Source organism: Phoenix dactylifera, chromosome 2 (assembly GCF_051530095.1).
Source record: "Phoenix dactylifera cultivar Ajwa chromosome 2, Ajwa_hap1_PhDact_Kaust_v1.1, whole genome shotgun sequence".
NCBI lineage: Eukaryota > Viridiplantae > Streptophyta > Magnoliopsida > Arecales > Arecaceae > Phoenix > Phoenix dactylifera.
Genome location: NC_143191.1, coordinates 40,879,655 through 40,891,107, shown reverse-complemented (window position 1 = coordinate 40,891,107; position 11,453 = coordinate 40,879,655). Strand labels below are relative to the sequence as shown.

Here is an 11,453-nt window from a genome sequence, read left to right as displayed (position 1 = left end):
GAGATCGAGGGGTGAATATTCCTCTGACCTGCCCTTTCTGTGATATGGAGGTGAAAATTGTATATCATATTCTACTTCGTTACCAGAAGGCTCTACATATGTGGAGGCTCACTAATCAGCCCACAGATTTCCTCCAGTCAACAATTCCAATCCTGACTTTTCTTGAGACTTTACAGAGCAGTATTAGCAGCAAACGATCCTGATTCTAAAGCATTAGTACCGCTTATACTATCCACCAAATCTGGCTGACTAGAAACACTTATATTTTTATCGGCGAGGTTGTATTGGAGAGGGCTATGATTCTTGAGGTAATTCATCCTACTTTTATTAGAGTAACTGTGACAGCTCGAGACACCTAGAACTCCTACTTTGTTTCTGCAGTGACACAACTAGTTACATTTACCTAAAAACCCCACTTCTAAATTTTCTCAAGATCAATTTTGATGGTAGCATTTCTAATAGTGATAGTAGAGAAACTGGATTTGTGATCCAAGATCCGAATTTGAGATTGCTAGCAACTGACAGATTTGCGATCTTTGATGTATCAATTCCTAAAGCAGAATTGAGAGTGGCCTAAGTAGGTGCTGCCTATGCTAGGCAGGTTCTGAGGGCAAATTGCATCTCAGTTGAGGGTGACTCAACTATTATGGTCAGTTGGATCCAAGGCCAAGCTGTGGTAGCAATCTCTCACCCTCTCTTGCATGACATTAAGAGGAGCTCGAAGAAGTGCACATCCTTCATAGCCGGACACATCTCCTCCAAAGCGAATAGAACAGTGGACTAAATTGCCCCTTATATAGTGGAGCATTCTGAAGAGTTTTTGTAGACCACCATGTCAGTTGTCCTAACCATGCTACATTATATTTTATTTTATGATTTTTTTAGACCTATCTGCACCGAAATTGTATAAACCGCCTACTCTAAAAAATAATGCATGCTCCCAAAGGGAACATAGACAAACTTGGCACGTCCACTTAGGATCTTTTAGTTACAAGGTGGTATTGAATCTCAATCACAACCATTCAAGGAGGATCTGATGCCTGTTGCGCCTGGATCCCTCCACACCATCAGAAACCTAGTTGGTATATTTAAACCAGTACTGCACCGGGGCAAAGGACTCGTGCTTCTCTGATTACAAGAAAAATTGATAATGTTCCCTAGACAATTATATTGCTACTATATTCATAGTACTTCGTCCATGCGAGTTAAAGCTGCAAGTTCCCAGGGAAATGAAGACTAGGACCACTGTTACATAAGTTACTTAACATGGACCGGTAACGAGTGTCAAGAAAGCTCAGATATCACTCGGTCGCACTTATCTTCCAAGATTTTCACAGCTTCAGTAAACAAAACTTCTGGAGGTAAAGCACCAGCTGATTCAATAGTAACTGCACAAATTCAAGTAACATATGTTAAATATGTAAATTCAAGCAGCCACAATTTTTTTTTTTAAAAAAAAATGATCTCAGAGAAAAACCCAGCAACAATCAACGAAAAAGATAGGAAGGCAGCTCTAAGATTCATTTTCAATAATAATTAGGGAACACCAAATAAACCTATCAAAAGACACACTAATGCTTCATTAAGTTTATCTCATGATTATTTAACTTTTTTTATCTTCCAAGGTCCTGGAGAAGAAAATTAAAATCTATGATGTAGATAACATATTAAATCACTAGATCAGGATATCTTATGGGTCTGTGTGAATTTATTAATTCTGTACTTACAGATGAAGTGATCTTTAACACGCCTTAGTTCCACAAGTTCCTCATTCACCCCACGAATGCATTCCCTACAAAGTGTGCAGGCTCGGGGCTTGGATACCGTTGCTTTCTTCTCGCCTGCTCAGGGGCCAAAAGCATCAACAAGATAAACACTAAAGACAACATAAAGTACTATAATCATCCAATTGGTGGTAAGAAGCCATAAGCATTGTTTACATCAAAATATCAAATCATAATTAGTGGTCAGAGAATATTATGCTCAGGCTGAGGGATTATCGAAGAAAGGATACCAAGAAATATCAAAATGTGAGAGATTTAAAGATTACCGCCACATATAAAGCTGATCCAAATAGATGGAATAGAAATGCTATGAGTGATTAAAGTTGACATACTAGTGATAGTCCATAATTATTATGACAGAGAACAAACTTGCCCCCAACAATTTTAGGGATGATTGTGGCAGCAAGATCTTGTAAGAATGGTCTCAAATAATTCATGAAGATTTCTGTTTTAATTAAAGATGTAACAAAGAACCTCTCGTGCCTAACGGCATCTTGCAGTTTAAAAGATTCGAAACAGATGTACTTGATGCAAGAACATGTTATGCACTAAACAAATAAAGAGGCTTCACAGGCACTCTATTTAACAGCTTAGTATAGTAGAAATCCAGAAAGACAGGTACAGTATTAAACTAGAGGTTAGAATGGAAACCCAGATTACAACAAATTCAGAACTCTAACCTTCCAGTCTAGATGACACAAGAAACAATCAAAATCATTAAAATGGCTTATATTTTTGAAAGAAATGGGAATCCCCTATAGGAGATACTAAATTGTTTGAAAAGGTAATATAACAACAGATCAAGGAGAATGTACAACATACCTAATAAGTTGGGCTGAAAACGGTTTGGATACGGACCAGATATTGGTAATGTCCATATCCATATTTTTTAGTGAATACGAATATGGATAAGGATTAAACGGATACCAAGATCAGCATCCATATTTATTCTAAATAGATTATGAATACAAGTTGGATATTAGTTATATTCAATGTAAATCATATATTACTACGATATAGATCGAATTTTAAACGGATTTCAATAATGAAGGCCAACATAAATGACCTAATCATAAAAGATGGGTATGATGGAATCCAATATAAAGATCGCACATCACACATAGCTAACTAGGTAAGGATCTAAATTATAATTATTAAACTCACATGGAGACCGGCCTGGCCAAGGGACTAGATCATTGGAGCAATTGGATTTATATTAAAAATATATTAAAAAATTATTTTTTAAAAAAACAAAAAATTATCAAGAATTATCTATTTTACAGACAACTTGTAAGAAAATTATGTATAGATGTTAGAATATGTTATATGTATTTATATTTTCAAATATTTTAAACAACAAAGTTTTGAAATAAGGGGAAAACTAAATATTTCATTTTATAAAAAGGATTGATGTTTTATAAAAAGAATTAATAAATAACATATGAAAAATCTTTTTTATGATATGAACAAGTTTCAAAAAAGTATAATAAAATGCCAATAGAGCAGGAACAAATGCTATTTTGGTGATTGGGCGGTTGGGGACTAACTCAAATGACATTGGTTCGATACTTGATAAGAGCAGTATTTTAAATATTTCTTTACCGGATATCCATCCGACAAAATTAATGAATGCATATCTGAATCCGGATCCAGATCCAATCGGATTCAAATATTCCTATGCAAATCCGATTCGGATGAGGAAATGGATACAGTCGGATAATATCCAACACGTTTTCAGCCCAACTAACAAGACAAATGAATCTCCACAACTCTGATTTTAAAGAAGAGAAGAAATATTAAAAGGAAGAATTGAAATTTGAGCTCCATGATCAGTTCTGATAACTCTATATTTATTGATTTTGCCAGCACCAGCGAGATGGTTAAGAAACAAAGTCAGGAAGATGATATATGTTGTACTGGACTGTACCATATAACGAGCGGCAAGTCTAACATGATAATGGGGTTGTATCATGTAGTAATCTCTATCAACAAGTAGCCATCCTTGTCTTAATTATGTTCTGATTTAATACAACACATGCCGGAACAAGTTGGTATACCATGGGACTATACAGACTATCCAAACATCTTAAAATCATTGTTGATGTAACCATAAGAGTTAAATAAATACTTTAAAAAGTAAACTGTTATCCGTATTTGATTTTAATGAAAACCTAATTTGTTCAATTCTGTGGGTTTCATATCTTTGAATATCATTATCAATTCAATTTGCTTGTCTTTGTCAGCAACAATATGAGTTTCTAATTACTCTTAAAGAGAAAAAAAAAATTCTTTTTGTGGTGCACAAAAATGTATGACTCTAGCAAAATAGCAATTAATATAATCTATGTGCCAGAAGAATAGGTTTGCATAGCATATTTTAAGTGCCTTCGAGGTTCCAATGCACAAAAGCCAGATGTGACATTTTCATAAATGCTTCCTCCCTTTGTAGATGGTAGCATATATAAGACATGATAAGCATTCAAGCTGCCAAAAGCAAAAGAGTTCTAACCATTTCCAAGGTCCTCAATATCAAAGACGTTAACTGGACACTTCTTTACAAGCTTTTCTGCATCATCACCCTTTATATCTTTTAATAGTACAACCTATTAAAAGATTACATTTAGGATTAGAAACTATTGCAATCTTTAATATATAAGCATCTCTTTATAGGCAATGAAGTCAGAACAAAGTATGCTTTCTATTTACCTCTGGAAGCATCCTGTACCATGCTGTAGAAACAGGAGACCACTTTGCATGAACTTTGCCAATGCCTTTCACAGCATGTGCTTCAAGCTCAATTGCCTGCAAAATTCAATCACATTTGCAAAAATAAGATTTGGCACAAGGTACACATGCATATCAGTTAAAGAAGGTAATCCCGCTAAAAGATTCCAAAAAAAAATTGAGGAAAAAAGATAAAAACATGTCCAAGAATAGTAGGTGTCGAAGCTTAGACGCATTTGGCGTAACACCAAAACTAAAAAAAGGATAAGCAAACTTATTATTTGCCAATATTGAATGATTCAACGAGAACGCTTCAATATATATATGTACATACATATATATATCATACATATATATATATATATATCATACATATATATATATATATATATATATATATATATATATATATATATATATATATATATATATATATATATAATAGTTAGCTAGTTAGTTAGGCCGGAATGCTTCTGAGAGCATCTAGCTCCAAATACTTCCTAGTGACAAGAAATGAAAGACATCTTAAAAAGAAAATCAGTACCGTTGATAATGTCTAAGATGTATAACATATTTAGAAACTAAAAAATATTTATTTTGGAGCTCTTTTGCCTATGCATCAATAATTTACTATAAGTAGTGAACAAGAACACATTATAGGCTATTTAATTTTCAGTACAAAACCATTGACCTTGATATAAATATTTTAAAACATATGCAGATTAAATTACAGCTAATTCGGATGTCTCTAAGCTGTAGATCAAAATAAAACATGATATTACACTGTTGAAATTGTCAACTTTGCTTTCATGTAATACATGAGTTAAAGACCTCAAAAATTCTTGATTTTTGTTTTATATATCATAAACCGTGATCAGCTGATAGGCACTTTAATTTATTTCCACTAAGAAACATTTAGAGTCAAAAGCTCTCAGAAGCATATTTTACACAACACACAGATATATATTTGTATCAATTTTTTCCCAGAAAATCTTAAGAAGTGCTTGATTTTGATTATTCAATCACATAAACCCTTAAAAACTCAATTGATGCCCTAGAACCTACGTCATGAGTTAGATAATAGTCATCCATTACATATTTCCTTCAAGAACATGAACTTTACAATTTTATTGAAAATTCAGATCTAAACTATAATTTCAGCCAACCAGCGGAAAAGTCTTAGCATCCCGAAATACAATCAACCTTGATTTTTCCTTTCACCTATGTAGTCCAACATCAGTTTGTTTGTGATGCATGACGCATTCTTTTGGTGGTTGAAAAAGTTTCTGTCAGCTAATTACAGTATGAGGGGAAAAAATGGAAGTGAGGTGCATGCTTGATGTGCTTCAATTGTTATAGGAGACTGCTCTAGGAGCAGGATATATTCATTTCTTCTCTGTTCCAGTTGACATGTTGACCAAGGGAGTAACAAATTTATCAAGTATTAGTACATGATTTCATTGGGCATATAATGTGTCAATTTAGGATGATCAGCTTCTGGATCCAGTTTATGGAGTACAATAATTGAACGGCCTTAGGTTTCAATAGCTGCCCTAAAATTTATCTTTTGGAAGAGCAGTAATCTTTGTGAAAAATAATCATTTGGAACAAATTTTTCAAGCATCTCTATTACCTTTTTTACTTTCAAAAAGTTATGTCTCCCTTTAGATGTAACCTATAAAGTCTTACCATTAGTCACCTGGAAAAATAACTACAGACCTGAAAAGAAGAAAAAGGATTAGTAAAACCATCTTTATCTAGAATATCTTCTTGCTATTTGCTTGTTTATTTCCTTTTTGAATTTATTATTATTTTTCTTTTTCAAACAATTAGAACCTTAACAAACCTTTGTAATTTTTTTTAAAAAAAATACAAGACATGTTTATATATTTGATGTACATAGAAGCTTCAATACAGAGCCTGAGTATCCATTACTTGTAAGCCATCTAATTTCTGTGTGTTTATGGGTCCAATATTAATTTAATTTCATGTAAAAATTTGATTTCCTTACAGTTTCATTTGATGCCCATTTTCAGGGTTTTATTTTCTGGTATTTTCTTTCCCTTTGTTTTCGTATGATATCGCTTACAATTACTTTTAGTCATTAGTAAATGTAATGGGGGATGTGTAGGCTTTAGCGTTTGAAGCTATGCCTTATTTCTGCATGAACTGCATCTGTGTCCTTACTGTTGTACTTGAACATATTAAATACTGTTTTTCTATAGCATGTGATATAAGTTTCTCATATATATATACACATATATATACATATATATATATATATATACATATATATATGTATATGTATATGTATATGTATATGTATAGCATGTGATATATATATATATATAAGACACAAAAAACCTATGGATGTATGTGAACTAGAAACAACAATATTTTTTATCAAGAATGACTAGAAGAAAGATATCTTAGGATTTTACCTAGAAAGGAAAAGCAAAGCAGAACTAGAAAAGGATAAAGGAGAAGGTAATGCCTTATGGCCTCACGCCACTACAAAACCTAGGCATCAAATCAAGCATATGAAGGATTTGCTCCTCCATCGCAAAATTACACCATGAGAGAAAAACAAAGCACCAATGACTATTGACTACATTAATTTCTTCAAAAATCCAATCACATAATGTAGTAAACCTTCACTTTCATAGACTTCCTCAATCCCTAACTTTTTCTTGAATTAAGACCTTCCTAAAGGAATCAAAACTTTTCAACAAGTGCAAAATTCAGATTCCTATTGAACTGCAAATGAAAGATATCGAACTTTCTTTAGACACAATTAGTCATTTGAAAAGATTCCCCACCCAACATACACCTCAAGTAGGACTCACAGAAATGAATCATATGTAGAATAGGACTCAAGGTTACGGAAAAGCATAGGTGGAGCCATTCAATGGAACCCTTGCAGGACCTAGGCTGAAGCCTAGGCTATTGAGCAGCTGGCTATGGAGGAAAAGACTACATGGATCCCTTTCTCATCATATATGACACCAGCAATCTGCCGGTGAAGAAGAAGAAGAATCACTTGCTGTTGCCGGTGGCACCACTGGTGGCTGGTGATCCCTCTCCACAACAGCCTGGTTCAATGGTAGTCCGCTGCCCAGTTTGGTGACCGGAGTAGGAAAACAAGAGGGAGACAAGAGAGACTAGCTGACAGAGGAATATGGAGAAGGTGGAGAAGTTTAAGCGGCATGGGCCTAGGCACCCCAGCCAACTAAAGTGCCCAGGAGAGCATCTTTAACAACACTGACAGGACTACAAAGCCTACAAAAATGATAGCCTAAAGAATGAATCCTCAAGTTACTCTTAACATTGAAAACAAAATGCTTGAACTGCTATTGGTCCTCTTCAAACAAAAAAATGCAACAATGATCCTGCACCACAAACAACAACTAATCATCCATTTCTTAACGTCATGGATCCCAAAAATTACCTGTCCTGGCCCAAGTTTAGCAATAATAATATCTTCCTGCTTCATGCCCAGTGGTTTCTTGGAAAATTCTGGCATGGAATCTTGACTACAACTGAATGAAGTATAACTTTTTGGTTTTGCAGATTGGTTAGGGGGTTCCATTTCAAGCTCACTTCCATTTGGTAACCATTTCAATTGATCTGACTTCACTGCACATAATCAGCAAAATTATTATTAGACTACAAATCACAGCTAGATTTTAGCACCTTAACAGCAGCAAAGAAAACATCTGGAGGGGTAAAGTACTGGAAAACTGAGATTGTTGGATAATGTAAAACAAAATAAAAGTAAGGCATGGAAGCAGAGAGGAATGGGTTGTACGTAAAGATCAGCAAAGGATAAAAACCCTAGAAAGCCAACAGAAGAAGCTGGCACTGAATGAGATGCAATCCTTTATAAGAACGAATAGAGAAGAAAAACTGGAAAACCAGTCCTCCATTCATACAAGAAGGATTATTCATCATGTTGGAAGTGAGAGCCATGAGTTAAATCCCACCATGGGGTGAAAAAAATTGCAGCTCCACATGTTGATTAAGTCTGCAAGGATGATACCTGTCATACGTGGACCACCTTTTCTACATGACACATCCAGCTTATAGACTATTGTATTGCGCTCATTGGGAGAGTCATTTTCTACACACAAAAAAAAAAGAAAGAAAAAAATTACAAGTATGCACCATGACACATTCAATGTACAGAGGGGCATTCCATCAGCAATACTTGGACAAACCTGAGAGATACTCAAATAGCCTTGGGTCAGCATTGAGAGGAATAAGGCCCAGCCTATGAGCTAGCACCTCATCTGCTATAACTGATGTATTGTTAACCATTAGAACCTTCTCAATAGCCATTGTAGGAACCTGGAAAGATTATTAACTACAATCAGATAGCTATAGGGTCAATTAGAGTAAATCATGGAAGCTGAGTTAAATATCATATTCAGGGCATAAAATACTGAGTAATTTTTTAAATTGAAACATGCACATAAGATGATGATTCAAACAACAAAATAATAAGGTAAGATATAACTAATAAACCAAAAGGCAAGTGGTTGAGAACTGCTTTTTTCTACATAGTTTTAACACAAAGGAGATTTTTATATAATTCCATACCTCAGCTATAAGAATTCTTCTGAATGCATTGGCTAATGAAGCATCAATACCAATCATATCAAATTCCATCTCATCCTCGGTAAGCCGGATAACTTCAATTTTAAAATTTTTGCAGAAACTTTCCAGCCGCAAACTATTGTCAACCCCCATTGATGCATAAGCCCCAGAGTATTGAATAGCCTCTGTCTTCAGATATAAATGCATATTTATCATCCATGAGTCATATGAACGAAAATAATTATTATGCAAGATATTAGAAAAGGAGGAAACAAAACAAATGAAGAAGATCCAGTAGCCCGAAACTAAAGCCGCAAAAATAATATCAAACTTCATCATCCTTTTATCTCTTTCTATCTGTAACAAATGTTGTTGAAAAGTAGCATACCTCTTTTTCCTAATCCAAAATTCTTACAGAATTAACTCAAATTAACGATACTTCCATCACAGTCAAGTCCAAAGAGCAAAAAGTACACTACATGGCAAGCAATGATCACATAAATGGGCAATCATCACCACGATACAAAAGCAAATTCAAAAAGAGGCAACCGGGAGAACATATAGAAACCAAAAAAATATCTCTCAAGAGCCCTGAAGCTTTTTTTTTTCCTTTTAGGTGGTGATTTTCAGAGAAGGGACAACAAGGTAAGGATCGAGTTAACTCCTCCATGTCATAATCCACTTCCTCTGAAATTTTTCTACAAATACGTCAATGCTACCAAGCATGAAAAAAAAAGGAAAACCACGATTTTGTAAACTTTGATGAGAGGCATTCTTTTATTATTGCATTAATGTTTGTAGGGGTCTAAACTAATTGCGGTTATTTGTTTCTGTTACTTTCTCCCAAACTACAGGGCCTAATAGACCAGAACTTGTCCTTGAAAGTCTCTACTTTCTCCCATGTTTGGCAGAACCAAGGGATTGTCTAAATTATTTTTTACCTGAATAAGTGCAACTCATGCCTGAGGTAAACGAAGAACATAATAGGGTTTCCAAGTTATAAGACAAGATACACTGCGAGCTCTAGAAAATTTAAAATTCCTCGCGTAAAGGTGCATGGAAAAGTAACAACAAACAAGAAAGATGCCCCGGAGTTTTCTTCTCCCAGAAATCCCACGACCCTGGGCAAAATTTTTCAAATAAATAAGCATTCCCTTGATATTACAAACAGCAATGCATCGTCTATTGCGATCTTCGCATAACACTTGGAAGCTTCTTATCTTCTTATTATCATAATTCTAATTGGTAAGGGGACGATTTCAATCAATGATAACTAGTTTTTGATTGTTTCTCAGTTATCGTCACTTTCATTCTTCCCTTCGAGAAAGCCCCTAAAACGAAATCCAAGAAAACCAGACTAAAAAGCTCCCTTTAATTATTCAGGTGGATGGGGGTTGATCAAAAGGCTTGCAACATACATGGATGGGAGCGTCGGCCTTGCAGACGACGCGGGTCCGCTGGAGCTGGAGGTGCTCCGGAAGCTGACCCATGGGCACGTCCGGCATATCCAGCGCCGAGACTCTCGGCATCCTTCAATTATTATGGTCTCCCACCGCCAACGCTGAAGCAAACCAGAGAGACGAAAGAAACAGGGGCGAGGGAGAAGAGTTGTGAGAGAAATAGGGGCTAGGGTTTTACGAACCTTCCCCTCGTGGAACCTAAAAAATATAAAGAGGGTGACGACGGCTCGCATCCGAATCCGCAGCGGGACAGAGTTTGTATCCGTCGCGCGGAAGAAAGGATGAATCCACACCGTTGGATCGCGCGATGGTGCCTTCGAGATCTATGCAGCGGATGGATGGGGGAGGTTCGGAGTGCTTGCTGATCCGTGCGTAGTCGATCCAACGGTCGACATCGGAAACAAGATCGATTATTGTTCCGTGACAAAGATCCGTACGACCCGAACCCATCTGCATAGTCCTCGCATGCTCCGAATCCGATAGGGTGACCGGAGGAGTTTTAGTCGGATCCGGGTCAAATCATAACAGCAAATCCAATAGAGTGTACGTTAAAGATACTTGGACACCGGCCGAGTCCGACCCTACATTGGGTTGGACGTCTGCATGCCGCGTGCTGCCGGGACTCGTTCGTGTTGGAGTTTTAATTAAAACAAAAAAAAATAATTTTTTTAATTTTCTAAACTTTAGTTGTTTGAATTCTTTAAAATACCTTGAATCATACGCTTTTTTTTCCGAAGAGCTATGACTCTTCGTTGAAAACTTTATTCGTTGAAACTCTTGTTCCAGCAGTTCTGATGGTTTAATACGGGAGTGATTATACATTTAATTATAGTTTTTATGTACCTGCATGAGTATTTCAGCGGTACACTCTCTAGTCTCTTAAGCGAGA

The 11,453-nt window shown here is 35.7% G+C and overlaps 1 protein-coding gene across 2 annotated transcripts; it reads right to left on the bottom strand.

Moving 5' to 3' along the window:
* Positions 1–1,100: 1,100 nt before the first annotated feature.
* Positions 1,101–10,793, bottom strand: RPAC43 (RNA polymerase I subunit 43). Of its 2 annotated transcripts, none has more exons than XM_008799528.6 (9): positions 10,523–10,793; positions 9,108–9,293; positions 8,726–8,855; positions 8,548–8,628; positions 7,957–8,144; positions 4,491–4,586; positions 4,294–4,387; positions 1,728–1,841; positions 1,101–1,388 (listed from the first exon to the last, which is right to left on the bottom strand). In XM_008799528.6, the coding sequence occupies exons 1-9, from the start codon at positions 10,631–10,633 to the stop codon at positions 1,285–1,287; spliced, it is 1,104 nt and encodes a 367-aa protein (XP_008797750.4). In that variant the 5' UTR covers positions 10,634–10,793; the 3' UTR covers positions 1,101–1,284. The 2 variants fall into 2 exon arrangements, with proteins under 2 accessions (XP_008797750.4, XP_088572571.2); XM_088716445.2 differs by having other exon boundaries at positions 9,108–9,289; positions 10,523–10,693.
* Between the last annotated feature and the right edge of the window lie 660 nt (positions 10,794–11,453).